At 41.0% G+C, this 27,021-nt stretch overlaps 2 protein-coding genes across 2 annotated transcripts; both read right to left on the bottom strand.

Moving 5' to 3' along the window:
• Window positions 1-282: 282 nt before the first annotated feature.
• LOC113144179 (protocadherin alpha-C2-like) lies at window positions 283-6,336 on the bottom strand. Its single transcript, XM_026330000.1, has 2 exons — window positions 3,931-6,336; window positions 283-1,442 (listed from the first exon to the last, which is right to left on the bottom strand). The coding sequence occupies exons 1-2, from the start codon at window positions 6,334-6,336 to the stop codon at window positions 1,410-1,412; spliced, it is 2,439 nt and encodes an 812-aa protein (XP_026185785.1). The 3' UTR covers window positions 283-1,409.
• Window positions 6,337-9,218: 2,882 nt separating this feature from the next.
• Window positions 9,219-27,021, bottom strand: LOC113144768 (cadherin-related tumor suppressor-like). The gene is given in 7 exon segments (XM_026330991.1): window positions 9,219-11,817; window positions 12,901-14,322; window positions 14,983-15,145; window positions 16,930-19,374; window positions 20,513-22,946; window positions 23,124-23,182; window positions 24,562-27,021. Coding segments are annotated over 7 exon segments (11,526 nt in total). The 5' UTR covers window positions 26,966-27,021.

Consider the following 27,021-nt stretch of genomic DNA (forward strand, 5'->3'; position numbering starts at 1 on the left):
TGGAAAGGCATGTTTATACATACAGACATATGATATACCGTATATGTCAGTCACATCTGTATTCATATGTATGTGTTGCATGTGCAGATATATAGTCAGAAATACACAGAAGCACAGCTTTCATTGAGGGAAATCAAGCATAATGCTGCTTCAGTATTTTTAAGTAAATCTTCATGTTCCACTCTGAGGTTTGAACTTAATATACAGTCTCAGAAGATGTCAAAACTAAGGAACATCCAGAGTCTGGCTTTAAAATGAAAAAAGATAAAAGTACATGGTCATGTCTGTAGTGTATATACAGGATTCATAAGGAGACATTAATTAATCCATTCTCAAAAGCTCACTTTGTCCACTTGTGTTCAGTTCAATGCCATAGACTCATGTTCTCCAGTTATCTCCAAGAAGACATACAGTAACACTGAAGCCACTGTACACTTAACTTTCTGAATCCATAACAAAATAATCCACTACTGCCAAACATTTTCCTCTTACCTAGAAACTAGAAAACATGCATTAGGGTTAAGAATGTGTTGACCCTATCTTAGCATTGCTTCTAATAATCTGGTGCGGTCCCATGAAAATGTAATCTTCCAAACAGACAAAACATTGAGGCCAAGTGGCAGAAAATGGATTGTTCAGTATAATAAAATATCTAAAGCTATGTGATCACTTTGATTATTCCATGCAACAACAACAGAAATGCTCACACATTAAAACTGAAGGCCTCTTTCTTATCTGTTTAATGTACTTAGCTCAGTCTCTTAGCCCTCGCAGTATATTTAGACTTAGCTCACACTTAAAGCACAGTCAAGTATAAAACAAAACAAAAACAAAAAAAAGCCACCACACATATAAAATACTGATTCCCCTTTGTTTTGCGTTTTAAAATCACAGGTTGGTGCTTTTCTGACATTTACACTAAATATTTGTGCTGTTTCACGTCTTTAAGTTAACTTATATAACACATCAATGCTGTTATGGAGCAAAGCACAGAGATTAAAAATGTAAAATCACATGTTTCCTTTTTTAGAGAGGGAAAACAGTCTTTTAAAGGCATTTCAACACTTCCATGTCCACTCCAATAGTCCTTATTGTGGCTTCTTTGTGCATTTTTTTCTTTGTATCTCCTCTTAAAACTTATTTGTATGTGGTTGAAGCCATGCAGTCTTGTCGTGCATACTGAATGGACAGAGACATATTCCATGTGCTTAAACAAAGGGGGGGGGGGGTCATGTCCTTAATTAACCACCATAGTCCATTTGGTGTTAAAATATGACAACTACACATTGTAAGGAGCAGGGGCCAGACTGAGGAAAATGCTGGGGCCTGTTATTGAGCAGGGGATTCTCTTTTCCTCTGTGAAGCTTTCCTGTCAGCATGAAACCAGTAACGCAGTTGGAGGTACAGACTTATGTGGAGCTGCTGCTGCTGGTGGTGGATGCCTGTCAACGAGACAAGAAAATTAGACACATTTGGAAAACAACCAGAACACTGACAGCATTGTGACTGGTCAAACTGACATAGCTCATGCAGCCGACGTCTGTCACTCAGGGCTTCAAGCAGAAGATAGAGTGGGTGGAGGGGTTGGGCACATCCTTGAACATGTACTGGTGAGGTAGTGGGTCTATCAATGAATACACACCATGCTCCAAGATTATGTGAGGGAAGGTGGTTGCTAGGTAACAGGGTGACTGGTTTCACTTTGCGCCTTTCCTGCACAAAGAATTAGGTCACAATTCACACTACAGCAGACTGGAATTCAAAAGTGTCATTCTGTAAAGTCGGTAAAACACAGTCGAATCACATTTTAGCCAATCACACACGCACACACGCACACACGCACACACGCACACACGCACACACACACACAACACAGTTCAATCCTACTCATAACCACTCAAAAACAGGATATCCTTGTATTCCAGTATTGTTTGGTCAGTAGGGGATGAACACACAATCTTCACATGCACAGCATCTTTTTCAGAACATAGTGATTCCATTAAATACATATATGTGTTTTGTTAATGTATAAAAACACATAGTCAGTGTAAAAGAAGCAAGGCCAGCAAATAGCAACATTGTTAGTTGAGGTGAGTGATTGTTTTTAAATTCACAATTAATACTAGATTGTGTCTCAGGGACTGTCTGTATTTCTCATTTTGTTCATCAAAAGTAATGACTAGGACAGGAACACTGCTTCATCTGGATCATCACATTTGCTTGATTGTCTGCAAAACTGACCCAGATTGTCCAGCTCAGTATATTATCAATACCATTATCATTGTTATAGTATATCTTTGTTCACTCAAGGAACAATAATCAATGATATGGATGGGTTTTATGGTTGTGTTATACTCTAAAAACTTTGGGGAAGGGGCATATTTCTGAAATACTGGCAGATTTAGTGTTATTTGCTGTTATAGTTAGATTGTATAGACATATTATAGTGTGCTTTAAGGATGAGATTGTAATATGAGTAACAGTAATCAAAATGTGGCCAGAAGAGATTTGACAAACTGCATGTCATGTCAACTAATTGATTTGTTGCAATTAAAAATAATAATAATAATTTTCCAAGAGAAATTTAACAAGACAAAACAATTCAAATGAAAAAACACCCACTGAGAACAAAACAAAATAAATAATTAAAACACTAAGTTCTGTAACATCATTCAAAAAAGGGCATCTGGGGTGAGGGAATGAGAATCCTGCATACCTCCAACTGCAGAGTGGACTTCCCTCATTTAGGGTACTTTAGAATGGGAAGAAAGGAAAAAAAACAATTTAATGGTCAGGTTATTGAAAGCACAAGAAGGATTATTTGTGCAAGCATCCTATGATCACTGAACCGATGTCGAGGCACTATGAGTAAAATGTTGAAAGACATACCACAGATTAAGCATGGTTAGCGTGATACTTCGGCTTTAAAAGAAATGGGTTAAAACAGTGTTACAGATAGCTGTGTGATTATTCACTTTTCCAGCAGCATACCTACCATGACAGATAGATAGATAGACAGACAGATAGATAGATAAACATTTAAAAACCAAATGACAATGGCACAAATAGGTTTCTTCAAAAAGATTCTGTGCTCGACCTTTAACTCTTGGCAGTGACAGGAGACCTCACCACAGTGTGGGGGGGGCACTGCATTGTCATTGCTCAGAACCCAGGAAAACAGTATAGTGCATTCTTTTTTAGTTGGATGAAATAATATATAGCAAAGTTAATGTGTATTAAAAAGGCAAACACTGGGGCACACATACAAAATAGACTTAGGCACAAAAATAAGTGAAACTAATGAAAGTGATTTTTTTGCAAATTATGCTCTGTAAATCAAGAGAAAGAATTTAAAAACAATCAAAAAAATCTGCAAGGTATTTTATAAAGCAGAGGTCTAAGTTTGTTATAAATTGTGTGCAATTGATAATACTATGAGTTGAGTATCTATAGAAGATATGTCCCTGTATGGATAAAATAACAGACCTTCTAAAGACATTTTTAGAGTAATATATATAGACTGAGTGACATGAAACTTTGCGGTTATACTGTCACAGAAGAAATGTGTGTCATACACAGTAAAACTGCATTCAGTATTAATGAACACAAAGACACACATCGTTAGAGGAAAAGAAAAAAAAGGGTTTGTGGTGGGGTATGTTGTGCACTGATGCTGAAGTTTTAAACTGATTTATGGACTGTGTTATTTTCCCTATGATTTGCAACATTAAGATCTCATTGTTTACTGTATTAGTGTTATTACTTAGAACTGCCAAAGACGATATTTACTTATAAAAGATACATTATCAATGCACTTCAGCTATAAAGAAAGAAAATATTGCACTATGAAACTGCATTGAGAGTGAGACAGATGCTGTTCTTAGCAAAATGATTTATTTAAACTGCAGTAAAATTAATGGACATTTATACCTGCAGAGTGGAAGCAGCTGAGTCACTAGTCTCTGTCAGTCCTGTACCTCTTGGTATACTGGACACGATGTACCTGGAGCCCTTTGGCACAGGCTGTCTAACCACCAGCTTTCCTTTCCTGGTCTCTGCTAGAAACAGACTGTACCAGTAGGCATCGTTGGAGACCAGAGTGGAGTCTGCGATGGTGGAGTTCCTCTCACTGATCACACTGTTCCTGCAGGGAGGAGCCGCTTTGCTGGGCTTGGCTTTCTGACACTTGAGCACGATGGTGACCAATATGGTGATGAGCAGGAGGAAGGACACCGAGCCCAGACCGATCACCAAATACAGGTTGAGGTCTGAGAAGATGTCGTACTCTAGAGGCACCTCAGTCATGTCAGAGTAGGCCTTAACAGCAGTCTCCACTGTGGACAGCTTGATGGTGACTGTAGCAGAGAGAGCGGGCTCCCCGTTGTCCTTGGCAACAACCACCAGTCTCTGGTGGCGCGGGTCTCTGTAACTGAACATCCTCATAGTCCGGATCTCTCCGTTGTACTGGTCCAAACTGAACAAGGTGGCGTCGGTCACCTGGAGAAACTGGTAGGTGATCCGAGAGTTGTGCACAGAGTCCGTGTCTAAGGCGATGACTTTAGCAACCAGAGAGCCTTTATCGGTGGATCTGGGGATCTTTTCCTCCACCACCGAGCCGTGGGCGCGCCACGGAGACACGATGACAGGAGCGTTGTCGTTCTGGTCCACAATAATGATGTGGACGGTCACGTTGCTGCTGAGGGGAGGAGAACCAGAGTCTCTGGCCTCGATGTGGAAAAGAAACTCCTTCTCGATCTCATAGTCAAAGGTTTTCAGCGCGTAAAGGTTCCCGTTCTCTGGATTGATGGAGAACAGCATGGACATGGAGGTGTTGGCTATCTCCTTCTCTAAGATGAAATAAACTAGATACTGGTTTTCATGGAGGTCAGGGTCAAACGCAGTGAGTGAGCTGAGCAGGGCCCCAGGTGCGTTATTCTCCATCACACGTATGGTATAAAAAGACTGAGGGAACTGTGGGACATTGTCATTAACATCCAGCAGCTCTAAAGTCATAGTTTCATTGTCAGATAAAGGAGGAGAACCTCTGTCTGTAACAGTGAAGGTGATGTCATATTCAGGAACCTTCTCACGGTCTAACGGCTCTGACACCACTAATTCATAATAGTTATCAGAGGACTCCCTCAGTCTGAAAGGCATATTATGTGGAATATGAAGGTCAACCACTCCATTGTCTCCTGAGTCCTTATCACTCACACTAACTACTGCTATCACTGTGTCTATGGGCTCGTTTTCTTTGATGGGACTCTGAAATGATTTGATGGATATTTCTGGGTGGTTGTCATTCATGTCTGTCACCTGTATGGTCAGTTTACACTGTCCTGATAAGGAGTTTGGCCCCTTGTCACTGGCAATAACCTCCATTTCATAAAGTTTTAAATCTTCATAATTAATCATCTCTCTGACTCTGATTTCACCATTTTCTGGATTCAAGTTAAACAACTTCTGCGTTTTCTCTGATGTATACAGACTATAGGAATAAACAATGTCAGAATTGGACCCTTCGTCTAAATCTGTGGCGTTTAGTTTGATTACTAGGCTGCCAATCGGGGAGTTTTCCATCACATCCACGACATATCTGTCTTTTTCAAATGAAGGGGCGTTGTCATTCACATCGAGCACGCGGACAATGATGCTGGCTGTACCTGTGCGCGTGGGAACCCCACCGTCCACAGCAGTCAGTATTAGATTATGAACAGCCTGCTGCTCCCTGTCTAAAGCGTTTTTCAGAATCAAATCTGCAAACTTTGACCCATCTCTGCCGGTCTGAATTTCGATTGAGAAATGTTCACTTGAGCTCAGGTGGTAATTCTTCACTGAATTTGTTCCAACATCTGGATCTGCGGCGTTATTTAGTGAGAATCTCTCTCCAATAGAAGTCGATTCAGAAATGTCCAAACGCATCGTTCCTCTGCGAAAATGAGGAGCGTTATCATTAATATCCGTGATTTCCACCTCGATATTAAACATTCGTACTGGGTTTTCAATTGTAGCGTCTAATTTAAGAAAGCAGTATGTGGTTGTTTTCGAAGGGCACAGAAACTCTCTATCTATCCTTTCCAAAATAAAGAGCTCTCCCGTGTCCTTGTTGATATCAATATATTTTTTATTGGCCACTACATCTACGCGCATTTTTCTTTCGTTTAGTGTTTTTACATCTAACCTCAAATCAGTTGCTAAATTAGCAACAACAGACCCTTCCTCCATTTCTTCGGGAACAGAATAATGCGTGACGGTAAGGACCGTGTTCATGATGGCAGAAAGATAAAACACGGAAACGTACCCTCTCCCGTACAGCTGTCGGATATGATGCGCCATGGTTGAGATTCCCTATTTAAAGCACTGAAACGTGGAAAACCGTCCTCCTCTTGAACGAAATATACGAAACGAGGGGCTTACGATAGAGCGTTTTTCTAGGCTTAGACCAGAAGTGACGTGCCTTTTACGCCACCTCTGTCTTTCCTTCCACCAATCAGTTATCACGACAACAATGACTTCATCAGCGAGGGATTTTATTTTCCTGGAGAGCAGCGACGAACATAGTTTGAGTTTTTGCAGCGTTTTAAAACAATTACAAAAAGATTTTGTGTGGAGCATAAACAGCGTATAAGAAACTGGGAAGAAGTGTTAATGGTGATGTTTAAAGTTTGATTCCCTGGGTGGAGTCTGGTATTCTGACAAGTTGATATTCATTTTTAATTTCCGTTCATCGTATATTAGCATTTCTCTGTCAGCGTTTTTCTTGTTTTGTTTAATACAGATGTACACAGTGATGGTGAAGGCGGCGTTTACGCACGGGTGTCTCTGCGTAAAAACGCTGCCAAACGAGGGAATCAAAAGCGTGTGTGTATTATCGACCATTGCTACTGATCGCTACTTTATATTTAATGTGATATCAATGTCCCAAACATTTCACCACATTACTCCATACAATAACTAATGCAAGCACAACAATCCAGACTGAAATAACAAAGTTCGATGTGGGGAATTTGAACTATAGAACATTTATCAAATTATTTGTTCAACTTTTTTAAAGTTATATTAAATTTAAAATAAAAACTATCTTGGTCGTAAGTGTAAGAGGACTGACATCAAGATGATGAGCACAATTTAAGCTTTGTTGCTGATGCGTTTATTTGGTTTTTTTAGAAGATTATTTACTATTTATGCGTAATAAGGACGAGGTGCCAATGGTCAAGCAATGACACCACAATCAGCATTGTTACTAATGTCGCTTATGAATGGATTTAAAGTATGTTCACCAAGCAGATATACACTACCGGTCAAAAGTTTTACAACAGCTGCCTTTTACCAGTTTTTTTTTTTTTTTTCAAGTTTACACAGTTTAATGTCTCAGTCTAGGCCTACTCTGAAATTAAACCATAAACAAAAAAAAATAGTTGGACAAAAATGACCATGAAATCATTTTATTTAACAAAATTCAATCTAAGTTTCTGCTTTATCAACATAGCCACCTTTTGCAGATACAGTTGTGCCAATAACTTTACATTCCCCTGCCACTATCTGAGAAGTTCTCCTAATTTTTGAAAAAACAACTGAACATGAAATGTTTTTAAATTTTGAAAATCATAGTGATGACAGCAATTACTAAAGATACTATCTGACCACTTTTCTTATAAAGAAAGGTTCTGCAAGATAATGTACAGCTTTTTAACATGGCCAGTGTTTCTCAAACTTTGCCAGGCAGGGAATTTAAATTTGTTAGCACAACTGTATAGCAGCCAAACACACCGATAGCATTCTCTCTAACATTATGAAATATTATTCATTTTTATGCTTGAATGGGTTTAAGTCTGGAGACTGTGCCAGGTGCCGTTTAATGGAATAGGAAACCTAACTCACTGACACCTCGACTTTCTCTGCACTTTCTCTAAAGTAAAGACTTACATTATGATGGTCTGTCTGTCTTCCTTTGTTAGAGAGAACAATTTTGAGAACAATACACTATTTGATGCAGAACAGTACAGTCCAAATATTCCTTAAGACCAGAGGTGGGAAGTAACAAAGTAGAAATACTTTATTACTGTACTTAAGTAGATTTTTCAGGTATCTGTCCTTTACTAGAGTATTTATTTTTCTGACAACTTTTTACTTTTACTCCCTACGTTGAAACACAAATATCTGTACTTTCTACTCCTTACATTATCAAAACAGGCTTGATACTTTTTCAACCTCCGCAAATGATGACACGACGTAAAAGATGTAACTAACTAGAGAGGGAAACTGAGTGAGTGTACAGCTTATGATAGAGAGAAAACTTGCAGTGTGACATGGAGGGAAAAAGGGATCCAGGGAGTGTTGCAGAGTCCAACGACAATGCACCAGATTTGGAAAACAAAGACATTCCCCATCCATGGCTATATTTTAAATAACTGCGCGATGTTGTTAGCTCCAAGAATGCTTCATGGTGAATGCATTGTGTTTTGTTCCCTGTACCAGCACTGTGCAAGTTGTTAATAAAATATGAAGAATTTCTTTTTTTGTGCGTCAAACCTCTTTAGTTTTGTGGAGTTATCAAAAGATGTATTGGTTTGACTGACGGCAAAAAAAGAAAAAAAAAAAAAACTTTTTATCTTAAGTACATTTTAGACCCTGTAGTTTCTTACTTTTACTTGAGTACACAAGTTGAGTCGGTACTTCTACTTTAACCAGAATCTTTTTTTCACACAAATATCTGTACTTCTAAAGTACAGAATCTGAGTCCTTTTGCCACCTCTGCTTAAGAAGGTGCAGTAACACAGTTTGTTCCAGACAAAAGCTGGGACACCTATAGGACTTGTGAGCATCAACTTTCAAGGCTTCATTTATTCCCAGTCCTGCAGAGCAGCAGTAGGCATTAAACCATTATTTCTCCCATTAAAAAGACCTTCATGCATAACTCTGAAATGTACATTATTTTTAAGGTTCTGAAGCCTAGACTATTTTTCACCTCTAGCACTTTACAGCACAGCTTTATACCATTTCAGTCAGCTGTTTTAGTCACTAATTTGAAAAGTTTGGAAACCTATGACTATAACTAAATGGTTCATGAGAAGAGCAATGTTATAATATATTTTTTAAAAAAAGGAACAAAACACACCAAATATAAAATGTAGTGCTGGACATGGTCAGTGATGTCTGGATTTGATGGACATTCTCTATGAACATCTCTGAGTAAAACATGTTTAACTGGGGGTTTTTCATACCTGCAGAGTGGAAGCAGCTGAGTCACTAGTCTCTGTCAGTCCTGTACCTCTTGGTATACTGGACACGATGTACCTGGAGCCCTTTGGCACAGGCTGTCTAACCACCAGCTTTCCTTTCCTGGTCTCTGCTAGAAACAGACTGTACCAGTAGGCATCGTTGGAGACCAGAGTGGAGTCTGCGATGGTGGAGTTCCTCTCACTGATCACACTGTTCCTGCAGGGAGGAGCCGCTTTGCTGGGCTTGGCTTTCTGACACTTGAGCACGATGGTGACCAATATGGTGATGAGCAGGAGGAAGGACACCGAGCCCAGACCGATCACCAAATACAGGTTGAGGTCTGAGAAGATGTCGTACTCTAGAGGCACCTCAGTCATGTCAGAGTAGGCCTTAACAGCGGTCTCCACTGTGGACAGCTTGATGGTGACTGTAGCAGAGAGAGCGGGCTCCCCGTTGTCCTTGGCAACAACCACCAGTCTCTGGTGGCGCGGGTCCCTGTAACTGAACATCCTCATAGTCCGGATCTCTCCGTTGTACTGGTCCAAACTGAACAAGGTGGCGTCGGTCACCTGGAGAAACTGGTAGGTGATCCGAGAGTTGTGCACAGAGTCCGTGTCTAAGGCGATGACTTTAGCAACCAGAGAGCCTTTATCGGTGGATCTGGGGATCTTTTCCTCCACCACCGAGCCGTGGGCGCGCCACGGAGACACGATGACAGGAGCGTTGTCGTTCTGGTCCACAATAATGATGTGGACGGTCACGTTGCTGCTGAGGGGAGGAGAACCAGAGTCTCTGGCCTCGATGTGGAAAAGAAACTCCTTCTCGATCTCGTAGTCAAAGGTTTTCAGCGCGTAAAGGTTCCCGTTCTCTGGATTGATGGAGAACAGCATGGACATGGAGGTGTTGGCTATCTCCTTCTCTAAGATGAAATAAACTAGATACTGGTTTTCATGGAGGTCAGGGTCAAACGCAGTGAGTGAGCTGAGCAGGGCCCCAGGTGCGTTATTCTCCATCACACGTATGGTATAAAAAGACTGAGGGAACTGTGGGACATTGTCATTAACATCCAGCAGCTCTAAAGTCATAGTTTCATTGTCAGATAAAGGAGGAGAACCTCTGTCTGTAACAGTGAAGGTGATGTCATATTCAGGAACCTTCTCACGGTCTAACGGCTCTGACACCACTAATTCATAATAGTTATCAGAGGACTCCCTCAGTCTGAAAGGCATATTATGTGGAATATGAAGGTCAACCACTCCATTGTCTCCTGAGTCCTTATCACTCACACTAACTACTGCTATCACTGTGTCTATGGGCTCGTTTTCTTTGATGGGACTCTGAAATGATTTGATGGATATTTCTGGGTGGTTGTCATTCATGTCTGTCACCTGTATGGTCAGTTTACACTGTCCTGATAAGGAGTTTGCTCCTTTATCTGTTGCTATGATTTCCATATCATAATTCCTAATGTCTTCATAGTTCAACGTTCCCTTCACTGATATCTCACCAGTAGAAGATTTCAGGTTAAATGTTCCTTGTGTTTTTTCTGATGTATACAGACTATATGTATATTCGATCTGAGCATTTGTTCCCTCGTCTAAATCTGTAGCATTCAGCTTAATAACAAGAGTTCCAACCGGTGAATTTTCCATAATATTAATATCATAATTATCTTTAGGGAAATTTGGGGCGTTGTCATTAGTATCTATAACACGAACAATGATACTGGCTGTGCCGGTGCGAGTGGGGACTCCACCATCCACAGCAGTGAGTATTAAATTGTGGACTCCTTGCTTTTCTCTGTCTAAACTCTTTTTCAATATTAAATCAGCAAATTTGGATCCGTCTCTTCCGGTTTGAATTTCTATGTCAAAGTGCTCACTTTCGCTCAGAAGGTATGTTTTAACTGAATTTGATCCGAGATCTGGGTCAACGGCGTTATTAACAGAGAATCTCTCACCAGCTGGAGTTGATTCCATAATGTCCAAGTTTATGGTGTCTCGGCGAAAATGAGGCGCATTGTCATTGATATCTATTATTTCAATTTCGATATAGAATATCCTTTGAGGGTTCTCCACAATGGCCTCCATTTTTAAGTAACACGTTGCCGTCTTTACTGCGCACAGATATTCCCTGTCAATCCTCTCAACGATGTAAAGCTCCCCTGTGTCTTTGTTCACATCCAGATATCGTTTGCTGGATATTATGTCTATCCGCATCTTCCGCCTATTCAGAGTTTTCACGTCTAAACCTAAATCGGAAGCTAAATTTGCCACAATCGAACCTTCCTCCAATTCTTCTGGCACCGAGTAATGGGTTACGGCGTTAATCGTGGTCACACATGTACCGATAAACAACAGGGCGGACACATACCTCGTCCTATGCATTTCCATTGCTACACTGCTAATTAAGTGTTCCCTTATTCGGTGAGTCAGTACAGATGCAGCAGGGGGAAAAAAGTCAAATATAGGCTGCTACAAGTTGAAGACGCCTATGAAGAAAAGGGTTAGATTAAGAGAAATGAGCGCAAAATAAATCCTTTGACCCCGTTCAGCACCACGGAACTGTCCACCCTGTTTCGTCGCTGTCAGCTCCCTCACCGTGAGACAGTATCATGGCGCATGAGAAGTCACAGATTAGGACGTTTAGCTGGAGAACAGCGACGCTGAAGTATAATGAGCAAGCGTCAGTACTTCGCTGTAACTTTTCGCAGAGACAATGCTAAATTATTTGAGGATAGATGAAGGGACAGCATGAAGCAAACATTTGGACAGTAAAACATAGTGATGGAATCTGGGTTTAACTAAATTCAATCTACAGGTTTGAGTCATTCACCAGTTTATTCCAGTAAACTCAAGTGTTACTAGATTAACTGGCAGTGCTGGAAAATTTGACAAAAATGTGTTGCACTGTAGATTTCTTTAATTTCACTCTTCATCTAAAAAGAACTCAGCTTTGTGTTATTCATTCTTTCATATGAAGAAAAGGATTTGTTCTTTTCTACACAGCCTAAAGACAGATATTAGGGTAACTTGTCCTGACTTGCTTTGTTGATTAACCTTTTCCCACCATGAAAATAGCGATATATTGTACTATTTCCTGCTGAGATGTATTATCTAAACAATGCTTCAAAGGATGTAGTAATGCAGTCTTTTCTAACACAGCCTTTGTGCAGTTTGTTTAAAGTATCCTTCTCAACAGCAGCTGATGTGTAAGAAATGTTCTAAATTTTCATGACTTACTTACTCCCATTGTTATAGAAAACATGACAAACTTTACGTGATCTCTGAAATTGACATTAATTTTCAACTTTTGAATAGCATTTCATTTTCACATGAAGTTTTTTGTAAGTCTGAGTTTTTCCTTTGCTGCATATTATTGTGTCAGGAAACACTAAAAAAGGGGGGCAGAGAAATCGGCTATGCCATCGATTTGACCAATGGTTGACCAACATCTCAATTTGTGATCATAATTAAAATTTTCTTCTGTTTCAGCATTTTCACAATTTCTACATCCTGAAGATACATAAGACATGGCTTACTCTGAACAATGTTCATAAAACAAGAAAAGTCAAAGAGCTCCATTTCATAGAAAAATGAATTTACCTGCAGAGTGGAAGCAGCTGAGTCACTAGTCTCTGTCAGTCCTGTACCTCTTGGTATACTGGACACGATGTACCTGGAGCCCTTTGGCACAGGCTGTCTAACCACCAGCTTTCCTTTCCTGGTCTCTGCTAGAAACAGACTGTACCAGTAGGCATCGTTGGAGACCAGAGTGGAGTCTGCGATGGTGGAGTTCCTCTCACTGATCACACTGTTCCTGCAGGGAGGAGCCGCTTTGCTGGGCTTGGCTTTCTGACACTTGAGCACGATGGTGACCAATATGGTGATGAGCAGGAGGAAGGACACCGAGCCCAGACCGATCACCAAATACAGGTTGAGGTCTGAGAAGATGTCGTACTCTAGAGGCACCTCAGTCATGTCAGAGTAGGCCTTAACAGCAGTCTCCACTGTGGACAGCTTGATGGTGACTGTAGCAGAGAGAGCGGGCTCCCCGTTGTCTTTGGCAACAACCACCAGTCTCTGGTGGCGCGGGTCCCTGTAACTGAACATCCTCATAGTCCGGATCTCTCCGTTGTACTGGTCCAAACTGAACAAGGTGGCGTCGGTCACCAGGAGAAACTGGTAGGTGATCCGAGAGTTGTGCACAGAGTCCGTGTCTAAGGCGATGACTTTAGCAACCAGAGAGCCTTTATCGGTGGATCTGGGGATCTTTTCCTCCACCACCGAGCCGTGGGCGCGCCACGGAGACACGATGACAGGAGCATTGTCGTTCTGGTCCACAATAATGATGTGGACGGTCACGTTGCTGCTGAGGGGAGGAGAACCAGAGTCTCTGGCCTCGATGTGGAAAAGAAACTCCTTCTCGATCTCATAGTCAAAGGTTTTCAGCGCGTAAAGGTTCCCGTTCTCTGGATTGATGGAGAACAGCATGGACATGGAGGTGTTGGCTATCTCCTTCTCTAAGATGAAATAAACTAGATACTGGTTTTCATGGAGGTCAGGGTCAAACGCAGTGAGTGAGCTGAGCAGGGCCCCAGGTGCGTTATTCTCCATCACACGTATGGTATAAAAAGACTGAGGGAACTGTGGGACATTGTCATTAACATCCAGCAGCTCTAAAGTCATAGTTTCATTGTCAGATAAAGGAGGAGAACCTCTGTCTGTAACAGTGAAGGTGATGTCATATTCAGGAACCTTCTCACGGTCTAACGGCTCTGACACCACTAATTCATAATAGTTATCAGAGGACTCCCTCAGTCTGAAAGGCATATTATGTGGAATATGAAGGTCAACCACTCCATTGTCTCCTGAGTCCTTATCACTCACACTAACTACTGCTATCACTGTGTCCAGCTCTATGTTTTCATTGACTGGACTCTGAAATGATTTGATGGATATTTCTGGGTGGTTGTCATTCATGTCTTCAACCACAATCTTTATGGTACACTGTCCTGATAAACTATTGGCTCCATGGTCTGTTGCTATAACTTCCATATCATAAATCCTGAAGTCCTCATAGTTTAACATCCCTTTCACACTAATTTCACCAGTAGAAGGATTCAGATTAAATGTTTCCTGGGTTTTCTCTGACGTATATAAACTGTAGGAATAAGTTATATCTGAATTTGAGCCTTCATCTAAATCAGTTGCATTTAAATGAAGAACGAGGCTCCCAATGGGAGAATTTTCCATTATCTTAACATTATATATACCTTTGTCAAATTTAGGTGCGTTGTCATTTGTGTCTAACACGTGAACTATAACACTGGCGGTTCCAGACCGAGCAGGCCTTCCTCCATCTACAGCTGTGAGGATTAAATTATGAACAGCCTGCTGCTCTCGGTCTAAAGGTTTTGTTAATATCAGGTCAGCAAATTTCGACCCATCTCTTCCAGTCTGAACTTCAATATTAAAATGTTCACTCTTAGTTAAATTGTACGTTTTTACTGAATTAATTCCAATATCAGGATCAACTGCGTTGCTGAGAGAGAATCTTTCTCCAGCGGACGTTGATTCTGATATGTCTAAATGTATGGCGTCTCTTCGAAACTGCGGGGCGTTGTCGTTAATATCCAAAATTTCAAGCTCTATATTAAAGATTCTTAATGGGTTCTCAAGTATCACCTCTAGTTTTAAATAGCACGATGCTGACATCTTGGTTGGACAATGTTCCCTGTCAATCTTCTCAACAACATACAGTTCTCCAGTCTCTTTGTTCACATCCACATATTTCTTATTAGCGATAATATCGAGACGCATCTTCCTCTGATTCAGTGTTTTAACATCCAGGCTGAGATCAGTAGCAAGGTTAGCGACGACTGATCCTTCCTTCATCTCCTCTGGTATTGAATAGTGAGTGACTGAAGCAGTTATACAATACACGATAGAAAGAAGGAAAATGCTCTCCACGTACCTTCTATATGACCACATGGTTACAAAGGTCCCCATTGTTATATGCACGTTCACCGATTGGAGTAGTTCAGCATATGTATTTCATGTTTCCGCAGATTTGTACGATTAATCTAGATCAAAGCCTTGTTGGAGGATTTAAATTCGAATAATTTTACTCTGAGGTGGAAGAAAATTATGCGGCTTACCACTGCTATTGAATTCAGCACCACGGAGCTGTCTGCTTTTGATGACTAAAAGATTCACTGATCATAGCCCGGTATTTTTTCAAGTCAACAGCGCCGCTCTTTGCGTATTATAAGATCTTACAGTTGAGATATATTATATAAGTCAATATACGGCAAAATAATAAAATCCTGAAATAAGAAATGTGCTAGTCTTTAAATGCTGCAGATATTGCTTTAAGAAGTTTAGAAATAATTCTAGATGACAAAGTTGAAATCGCAATGCAGTATATTACATAATAAAATTAAACTACTTAATTTGAGAACTACAAAAACCGAAATTACCATAATATTTCACAAAGAAAATTAAAGTCTATAATTTCAATGTGATTATCAATTATCTGAAATGAAGTCCCATTGTAGTATGTCGGTTCACAGCAAATCAGGAAATATAATGCAGGCTTTCCGTGATATTGAAGCTGTTTTTTTCTTCTCTTGTTTTTTTTTTTCTATCCATCAAATTCATATCACTATGATAACTAGATGATGAAGACGCAGAAATTTCCTGACCGTATTTTAAGAATAAAATTCAGCACCACGGATCTGTCCGCTTGTTTCACTATCTGCTCAAATGGCGTCAAATCACGGTCATATGTTTCCCCAGTTGCATTTTACTAAAGGAACAGCGCCACGTTTTGCACGACTGTGTTGATTGATTTTAACAACGTGTACTTTGAAAATGTGTATAGTAAGATGTATTCGAGATTCAATCAGCATTGCTGACATGATGGATCACATGTTGACACAATATAATATTTTAACTCATGAGATAAATAATCTCAATATTTCCATAATAAAAAACGTAATTCGGTATCGACTGATTAAACTGAGGCCATGAAATACTTTTAATTCACTCCTGCACTGTGGAAGCAGCTGACTCAATGTTTATCACATGGGATCATTTACTTTGTATTTATTGTGAAATCAATTTGAGAAAGATTTCGTGTAGCTAATGCAAGAACAATAATCCAGACTGAAATAACAATAAGGGTCGATGTGGGAAAGAGGAGATATAGAAAATGTATCAAACCATTTCTCAGGTTCATAAAATTATATTGAAGTTAAACAATATATTGGTAACAAGTGAGAGACGCCTGATTCAATATGATAATGTCCACATTTGCAGCTTAATTGCTGATGCATTTTGGGAGATTATTTACTTTTTGTGCGTAATAAAGGAGGCAGTACCAAGGGTCAAGGAATAACATCACAATCAGCATCGTTACTAAAGTCACTTATGAGGAGATTTAATGGACATTCACTAAGTAAATGTATGTGTGACACATGTTAAATGGATATTTTTCTCAATCCTGAAGAATTGAAGACAACGAGTCACTAATTTAGAGAATTTTGATGAACTATTGGGAATAAAACTAGACTAATAAGTCAAAATCATTCACATTACAGGGGTCAAACTGCAGCTAATGTAAAATGTAGTGCTGGACATGGTCAGTGATGTCTGGATTTGATGCACATCCTCTATGATCATCTCTGAGTAAAACATGTTTAACTGGGGATTTTTCATACCTGCAGTGTGGAAGCAGCTGAGTCACTAGTCTCTGTCAGTCCTGTACCTCTTGGTATACTGGACACGATGTACCTGGAGCCCTTTGGCACAGGCTGTCTAACCACCAGCTTTCCTTTCCTGGTCTCTGCTAGAAACAGACTGTACCAGTAGGCATCGTTGGAGACCAGAGTGGAGTCTGCGATGGTGGAGTTCCTCTCACTGATCACACTGTTCCTGCAGGGAGGAGCCGCTTTGCTGGGCTTGGCTTTCTGACACTTGAGCACGATGGTGACCAATATGGTGATGAGCAGGAGGAAGGACACCGAGCCCAGACCGATCACCAAATACAGGTTGAGGTCTGAGAAGATGTCGTACTCTAGAGGCACCTCAGTCATGTCAGAGTAGGCCTTAACAGCAGTCTCCACTGTGGACAGCTTGATGGTGACTGTAGCAGAGAGAGCGGGCTCCCCGTTGTCCTTGGCAACAACCACCAGTCTCTGGTGGCGCGGGTCCCTGTAACTGAACATCCTCATAGTCCGGATCTCTCCGTTGTACTGGTCCAAACTGAACAAGGTGGCGTCGGTCACCTGGAGAAACTGGTAGGTGATCCGAGAGTTGTGCACAGAGTCCGTGTCTAAGGCGATGACTTTAGCAACCAGAGAGCCTTTATCGGTGGATCTGGGGATCTTTTCCTCCACCACCGAGCCGTGGGCGCGCCACGGAGACACGATGACAGGAGCGTTGTCGTTCTGGTCCACAATAATGATGTGGACGGTCACGTTGCTGCTGAGGGGAGGAGAACCAGAGTCTCTGGCCTCGATGTGGAAAAGAAACTCCTTCTCGATCTCGTAGTCAAAGGTTTTCAGCGCGTAAAGGTTCCCGTTCTCTGGATTGATGGAGAACAGCATGGACATGGAGGTGTTGGCTATCTCCTTCTCTAAGATGAAATAAACTAGATACTGGTTTTCATGGAGGTCAGGGTCAAACGCAGTGAGTGAGCTGAGCAGGGCCCCAGGTGCGTTATTCTCCATCACACGTATGGTATAAAAAGACTGAGGGAACTGTGGGACATTGTCATTAACATCCAGCAGCTCTAAAGTCATAGTTTCATTGTCAGATAAAGGAGGAGAACCTCTGTCTGTAACAGTGAAGGTGATGTCATATTCAGGAACCTTCTCACGGTCTAACGGCTCTGACACCACTAATTCATAATAGTTATCAGAGGACTCCCTCAGTCTGAAAGGCATATTATGTGGAATATGAAGGTCAACCACTCCATTGTCTCCTGAGTCCTTATCACTCACACTAACTACTGCTATCACTGTGTCCAGCTCTATGTCTTCATTGACTGGACTCTGAAATGATTTGATGGATATTTCTGGGTGGTTGTCATTCATGTCTTCAACCACAATCTTTATGGTACACTGTCCTGATAAACTATTGGCTCCATGGTCTGTTGCTATAACTTCCATATCATAAATCCTGAAGTCCTCATAGTTTAACATCCCTTTCACACTAATTTCACCAGTAGAAGGATTCAGGTTAAATGTTTCCTGGGTTTTCTCTGACGTATATAAACTGTAGGAATAAGTTATATCTGAATTTGAGCCTTCATCTAAATCAGTTGCATTTAAATGAAGAACAAGGCTCCCAATGGGAGAATTTTCCATTATCTTAACATTATATATACTTTTGTCAAATTTAGGTGCGTTGTCATTTGTGTCCAAAACTCGAACTATAACACTGGCGGTTCCAGACCGAGCAGGTGTCCCTCCATCTACAGCTGTGAGGATTAAATTATGAACAGCCTGCTGCTCTCGGTCCAAAGACTTTTTTAAAATCAGGTCAGCAAACTTCGACCCCTCTCTTCCAGTCTGAACTTCAATATTAAAATGTTCACTTTCACTCAGATGGTATGTTTTAACTGAATTGCTTCCAACATCAGGATCTACCGCGTTGCTGAGAGAAAATCTCTCCCCTTTTGACGTCGATTCTGATATGTCTAAATGTATGACGTCTCTTCGAAACTGTGGGGCGTTGTCGTTCATATCTAAAATTTCTACTTCTATGTTAAAAATCCGAACTGGATTATCCAGTATTACCTCCAGTCTAAGATAACATGTTGATTTTGCAGGACAAATATACTCCCTGTCAATCTTCTCAACAACATACAGTTCTCCAGTCTCTTTGTTCACATCCAGATATTTCTTATTAGCGATGATGTCAAGACGCATCTTCCTCTGATTCAGTGTTTTAACATCCAGGCTGAGATCAGTAGCAAGGTTAGCGACGACTGATCCTTCCTTCATCTCCTCTGGTATTGAATAGTGAGTCACTGAGCTCGATATGTCGCCAATAAAAGAAAAAATCACAACGAGCAGCACGTACCTTTTGAAAGACTCCATTGTTACAAAAGGCCCCGTTGTTGTGTGTCGGTTCACCGCAAATCAGGAAATATAATGCAGACTTCCCGTGATATTGAAGCTGTTTATGTGCCGTTTCTTTCCCTCATGTTCATTTCTTTTTAATCCTCAGATTATTTAGACGCAGAAATCTGCTGATCGCGTTTTCAGAATAGATTTTCAACACCACGTAGCTGTCCGCTTGGTTCACGATCTGCTCAAATGGCGTCAAATCACGGTCATGGGTTTCCCCAGTTGCTTTTTACTAAAGGAACAGCGCCACCTTTTAGATTTTATACGACTGTTTTGAACAGTGTTAACGTGTACCTTGAAAATATGTTTAATAAAATCCATTCCAGATTCAATCAGCATTGCTGACATGAATAATCACATGTTGACACAATATAATATTTTAACTCATGAGATAAATAATCTCAATATTTCCATAATAAAAAACGTAATTCAGTATCGACTGATTAAACTGAGGCCATAAAATACTTTTAATTCACTTCTGCACTGTGGAAGCAGCTGACTCAATGTTTATCACATGGGATCATTTACTTTGTATTTATTGTGAAATCAATGTGCGAAAGATTTTACCTCGTCACCTCCTGCGACGTGTAGCTAATGCAAGAACAATAATCCAGACTGAAATAACAATAAGGGTCGATGTGGGAAAGAGGAGATATAGAAAATGTATCAAACCATTTTTCAGGATCATAAAATTATATTGAAGTTAAAAAATATATTGGTAACAAGTGAGAGACGCCTGATTCAATATGATAATGTCCACATTTGCAGCTTTATTGCTGATGCATTTTGGGAGATTATTTACTTTTTGTGCGTAAAAAGGAGGCAGTACCAAGGGTCAAGGAATAACATCAACATCAGCATCGTTACTAAAGTCACTTATGAGGAGATTTAATGGACATTCACTAAGTAAATGTATGTGTGACACATGTTAAATGGATATTTTTCTCAATCCTGAAGAATTGAAGACAACCAGTCACTAATTTAAAGAATTTTGATGAACTATTGGGAATAAAACTAGACTAATAAGTCAAAATCATTCACATTACAGGGGTCAAACTGCAGCTAATATAAAATGTAGTGCTGGACATGGTCAGTGATGTCTGGATTTGATGGACATCCTCTATGATCATCTCTGAGTAAAACATGTTTAACTGGGGATTTTTCATACCTGCAGAGTGGAAGCAGCTGAGTCACTAGTCTCTGTCAGTCCTGTACCTCTTGGTATACTGGACACGATGTACCTGGAGCCCTTTGGCACAGGCTGTCTAACCACCAGCTTTCCTTTCCTGGTCTCTGCTAGAAACAGACTGTACCAGTAGGCATCGTTGGAGACCAGAGTGGAGTCTGCGATGGTGGAGTTCCTCTCACTGATCACACTGTTCCTGCAGGGAGGAGCCGCTTTGCTGGGCTTGGCTTTCTGACACTTGAGCACGATGGTGACCAATATGGTGATGAGCAGGAGGAAGGACACCGAGCCCAGACCGATCACCAAATACAGGTTGAGGTCTGAGAAGATGTCGTACTCTAGAGGCACCTCAGTCATGTCAGAGTAGGCCTTAACAGCAGTCTCCACTGTGGACAGCTTGATGGTGACTGTAGCAGAGAGAGCGGGCTCCCCGTTGTCTTTGGCAACAACCACCAGTCTCTGGTGGCGCGGGTCTCTGTAACTGAACATCCTCATAGTCCGGATATCTCCGTTGTACTGGTCCAAACTGAACAAGGTGGCGTCGGTCACCTGCAGAAACTGGTAGGTGATCCGAGAGTTGTGCACAGAGTCCGTGTCTAAGGCGATGACTTTAGCAACCAGAGAGCCTTTATCGGTGGATCTGGGGATCTTTTCCTCCACCACCGAGCCGTGGGCGCGCCACGGAGACACGATGACAGGAGCGTTGTCGTTCTGGTCCACAATAATGATGTGGATGGTCACGTTGCTGCTGAGGGGAGGAGAACCAGAGTCTCTGGCCTCGATGTGGAAAAGAAACTCCTTCTCGATCTCATAGTCAAAGGTTTTCAGCGCGTAAAGGTTCCCGTTCTCTGGATTGATGGAGAACAGCATGGACATGGAGGTGTTGGCTATCTCCTTCTCTAAGATGAAATAAACTAGATACTGGTTTTCATGGAGGTCAGGGTCAAACGCAGTGAGTGAGCTGAGCAGGGCCCCAGGTGCGTTATTCTCCATCACACGTATGGTATAAAAAGACTGAGGGAACTGTGGGACATTGTCATTAACATCCAGCAGCTCTAAAGTCATAGTTTCATTGTCAGATAAAGGAGGAGAACCTCTGTCTGTAACAGTGAAGGTGATGTCATATTCAGGAACCTTCTCACGGTCTAACGGCTCTGACACCACTAATTCATAATAGTTATCAGAGGACTCCCTCAGTCTGAAAGGCATATTATGTGGAATATGAAGGTCAACCACTCCATTGTCTCCTGAGTCCTTATCACTCACACTAACTACTGCTATCACTGTGTCCAGCTCTATGTTTTCATTGACTGGACTCTGAAATGATTTGATGGATATTTCTGGGTGGTTGTCATTCATGTCTTCGACGAGAATTTTTAGTTTACATTGTCCTGATAACGCGCTCGCTCCTTTATCGGTTGCTATAACTTCCATATCATAAATTCTGAAATCTTCATAATTTAACGTGCCTTTCACACTAATTTCTCCCGTGTTAGGGTTCAAGTAAAAGGTTTCTTGCGTTTTCTCTGATGTATACAGGCTGTAAGTGTATATTAAATCGGAATTTATTCTTTCGTCTAAATCAGTTGCATTTAGCTGAATAACAAGACTTCCAATGGGTGAATTTTCCATTACACTGACGTGGTAGCTCTCTTCATCAAATGTAGGGGCGTTGTCATTTGTGTCTAAAACATGAACAATTATACTGGCGGTACCAGAACGAGACGGTACGCCGCCATCTACAGCAGTGAGTACTAAATAATGAACAGCCTGCTGCTCTCGGTCTAAAGATTTTTTAAGGATCAAATCGGGAAATTTGGATCCATCTCTTCCCGTTTGAATTTCTATTGTAAAATAATCACTTTCGCTCAAGTGGTATGTTTTAACTGAGTTTGAACCAACGTCTGAGTCAACTGCATTGCTCACAGAGAAGCGCTCACCAGCTTGCGTAGCTTCCGAAATATCTAAATCTATGGTGTCCCTCCTAAAATGAGGCGCGTTGTCATTTATATCCAATATTTCTAGTTCAATATAAAATATTCTTTTGGGGTTTTCGATCACTGCTTCCATTTTCAGATAACAGGATGTCTTGGCGAGACAGAGAGCCTCCCTGTCCATTCGTTCAACAATGTACAGCTCCCCCGTTTCTTTGTTCACGTCCAGATATTTCCTACTCGCTATTATATCTATGCGCATTTTCCGTTCGACCAACGTCTTTACATCTAGTCCTAGATCTCCAGCTAAACTGGCAACGACTGAGCCTTCTTCTAGTTCCTCAGGAACAGAGTAGTGTGTTACAGCTGATGTGAGATTTAAGATGGTAATGAAAAGGAGAATTGCCGTGACATACCTTTTCACATTTTGAGCACAGTTACAACCCTCCATTGTTAACCAAAATCTCTTCTAATATTATTTTCTTCAGCGTAGTAAAAACCTTTCGGCGCACGATTTAAGTTTACTGTCACTCTTCCGTTAAATTCCCAGTCATCTCGGTAAAGCAAATGAAATATCGCTGAAATGCAAGTGGATTCAGCACCAGGAGCTGTTCATTCCCTGTTTCCTCCCTTTCATTTAAACCTTGACTGTCATGGGGACAGTGATGTCAAGGAGGGACACATGACTGGGGAACAGCGACGCTGTGGTTAAGACACGTACCCCATTGTAAATGTTGACTTATAAAAACGTAAGGTATTATGGAAAGCCACTAGGCAACTTCAGAGAAAGAATATACCTATACAATGCGAAATTTCTTCTACTCGTCTTATTTTGTTACATGGTGGCTGGCTTCTTTTTTTAAACTGTCTCTTTCTCGCTAAAGTGGACTTTTTGACATTAAAACAGAATAATAATCAAATTATTATCTTCCATGTAAGACTATAAGCTGTTTTTTTGTTGTCCTTTTCTATGTTTGGTTGTTGTTGTTTTGATTGTATTGATTGTATTTAGAATCTTACGCGATTTCATCCTTCTTTGCAATGATAGACGTGAAAAAACCTTAATTAAACGTGAACGATGGGAATGAGGGTTTAGGGTTTTTTAAGCGATAGAAAAAAAACGTGGGTGGTTGCCTCAAAAATAATTTAACACTTTACTGATATTTAAATTAATTGTCATCACACCGTGTGTGATATGCATAAAAACAGAAAGAAGAAACACCTTTGAGATATAGATGAGTGCATTGCGTGGTCTGAATTGCATAGCTCAGAGGATACATTTTCTAGAAAAGCTGTACAGTTTATATATTTTTATGTCTGGAATTAAAATATGTCCCATACTCAAGTAAAAAAAATGTACTTTAGTTTTAAAACGATAGAAGAGCTGAAGCAACAACACAGTCTCATCTGCACTGTGGAAGCAGCTGAGTCATTCATTTTTATCACACAGGATCATTTACTTTGTATTTATTGTGAAATCAATGTGCGAAAGATTTTACCTCGTCACCTCCTGCGACGTGTAGCTAATGCAAGAACAATGATCCAGACTGACATAACAATAAGGGTCGATGTGGGGAAGAGGAAATTTAGAAAATGTATCAAACCATTTCTCAGGTTCATAAAATTATATTGAAGTTAAAAAATATATTGGTAACAAGTGAGAGACGCCTGATTCAATATGATAATATCCACATTTGCAGCTTTATTGCTGATGCATTTTGGGAGATTATTTACTCTTTGTGCGTAAAAAGGAGGCAGTACCAAGGGTCAAGGAATAACATCAACATCAGCATCGTTACTAAAGTCACTTAGGAGATTTGATGGACATTCACTAAGTAAATGTATGTGTGACACATGTTAAATGGATATTTTTCTCAATCCTGAAGAATTGAAGACAACGAGTCACTAATTTAAAGAATTTTGATGAACTATTGGGAATAAAACTAGACTAATAAGTCAAAATCATCCACATTACAGGGGTCAAACTGCAGCTAATGTAAAATGTAGTGCTGGACATGGTCAGTGATGTCTGGATTTGATGCACATCCTCTATGATCATCTCTGAGTAAAACATGTTTAACTGGGGATTTTTCATACCTGCAGAGTGGAAGCAGCTGAGTCACTAGTCTCTGTCAGTCCTGTACCTCTTGGTATACTGGACACGATGTACCTGGAGCCCTTTGGCACAGGCTGTCTAACCACCAGCTTTCCTTTCCTGGTCTCTGCTAGAAACAGACTGTACCAGTAGGCATCGTTGGAGACCAGAGTGGAGTCTGCGATGGTGGAGTTCCTCTCACTGATCACACTGTTCCTGCAGGGAGGAGCCGCTTTGCTGGGCTTGGCTTTCTGACACTTGAGCACGATGGTGACCAATATGGTGATGAGCAGGAGGAAGGACACCGAGCCCAGACCGATCACCAAATACAGGTTGAGGTCTGAGAAGATGTCGTACTCTAGAGGCACCTCAGTCATGTCAGAGTAGGCCTTAACAGCAGTCTCCACTGTGGACAGCTTGATGGTGACTGTAGCAGAGAGAGCGGGCTCCCCGTTGTCCTTGGCAACAACCACCAGTCTCTGGTGGCGCGGGTCTCTGTAACTGAACATCCTCATAGTCCGGATCTCTCCGTTGTACTGGTCCAAACTGAACAAGGTGGCGTCGGTCACCTGCAGAAACTGGTAGGTGATCCGAGAGTTGTGCACAGAGTCCGTGTCTAAGGCGATGACTTTAGCAACCAGAGAGCCTTTATCGGTGGATCTGGGGATCTTTTCCTCCACCACCGAGCCGTGGGCACGCCACGGAGACACGATGACAGGAGCGTTGTCGTTCTGGTCCACAATAATGATGTGGACGGTCACGTTGCTGCTGAGGGGAGGAGAACCAGAGTCTCTGGCCTCGATGTGGAAAAGAAACTCCTTCTCGATCTCGTAGTCAAAGGTTTTCAGCGCGTAAAGGTTCCCGTTCTCTGGATTGATGGAGAACAGCATGGACATGGAGGTGTTGGCTATCTCCTTCTCTAAGATGAAATAAACTAGATACTGGTTTTCATGGAGGTCAGGGTCAAACGCAGTGAGTGAGCTGAGCAGGGCCCCAGGTGCGTTATTCTCCATCACACGTATGGTATAAAAAGATTGAGGGAACTGTGGGACATTGTCATTAACATCCAGCAGCTCTAAAGTCATAGTTTCATTGTCAGATAAAGGAGGAGAACCTCTGTCTGTAACAGTGAAGGTGATGTCATATTCAGGAACCTTCTCACGGTCTAACGGCTCTGACACCACTAATTCATAATAGTTATCAGAGGACTCCCTCAGTCTGAAAGGCATATTATGTGGAATATGAAGGTCAACCACTCCATTGTCTCCTGAGTCCTTATCACTCACACTAACTACTGCTATCACTGTGTCCAGCTCTATGTTTTCATTGACTGGACTCTGAAATGATTTGATGGATATTTCTGGGTGGTTGTCATTCATGTCTTCAACCACAATCTTTATGGTACACTGTCCTGATAAACTATTGGCTCCATGGTCTGTTGCTATAACTTCCATATCATAAATCCTGAAGTCCTCATAGTTTAACATCCCTTTCACACTAATTTCACCAGTAGAAGGATTCAGGTTAAATGTTTCCTGGGTTTTCTCTGACGTATATAAACTGTAGGAATAAGTTATATCTGAATTTGAGCCTTCATCTAAATCAGTTGCATTTAAATGAAGAACGAGGCTCCCAATGGGAGAATTTTCCATTATCTTAACATTATATATACCTTTGTCAAATTTAGGTGCGTTGTCATTTGTGTCCAAAACTCGAACTATAACACTGGCGGTTCCAGACCGAGCTGGTGTCCCTCCATCTACAGCTGTGAGGATTAAATTATGAACAGCCTGCTGCTCTCGGTCTAAAGATTTTGTTAATATCAATTCAGCAAACTTCGACCCATCTCTTCCAGTCTGAACTTCAATATTAAAATGTTCACTTTCACTCAGATGGTATGTTTTAACTGAATTGCTTCCAACATCAGGATCTACCGCGTTGCTGAGAGAAAATCTCTCCCCTTTTGACGTCGATTCTGATATGTCTAAATGTATGACGTCTCTTCGAAACTGTGGGGCGTTGTCGTTCATATCTAAAATTTCTACTTCTATGTTAAAAATCCGAACAGGGTTTTCGAGTATTACCTCCATTTTCAGGTAGCACAAAGTCAAAGTTTTTGTGCAAATATATTCCCTGTCAATCTTCTCAACAACATACAGTTCTCCAGTCTCTTTGTTCACATCCAGATATTTCTTATTAGCGATGATGTCAAGACGCATCTTCCTCTGATTCAGTGTTTTAACATCCAGGCTGAGATCAGTAGCAATGTTAGCGACGACTGATCCTTCCTTCATCTCCTCTGGTATTGAATAGTGAGTCACTGAGCTCGATATGTCGCCAATAAAAGAAAAAATCACAACGAGCAGCACGTACCTTTTGAAAGACTCCATTGTTACAAAAGGCCCCGTTGTTGTGTGTCGGTTCACCGCAAATCAGGAAATATAAT

The sequence above is a fragment of the Mastacembelus armatus genome, chromosome 10 (genome assembly GCF_900324485.2).
Source record: "Mastacembelus armatus chromosome 10, fMasArm1.2, whole genome shotgun sequence".
In the NCBI taxonomy this organism is placed as follows: domain Eukaryota; kingdom Metazoa; phylum Chordata; class Actinopteri; order Synbranchiformes; family Mastacembelidae; genus Mastacembelus; species Mastacembelus armatus.

Excerpts from the sequence above, each read along its gene's own strand:
- LOC113144179 (XM_026330000.1), bottom strand. The coding sequence starts at position 6,336 with ATGGCGCATCATATCCGACAGCTGTACGGGAGAGGGTACGTTTCCGTG. Across the intron at positions 1,443-3,930 it reads CAGCTGCTTCCACTCTGCAG|GCATCCACCACCAGCAGCAG; the intron begins GTATAAATGTCC and ends TCTCGTTGACAG.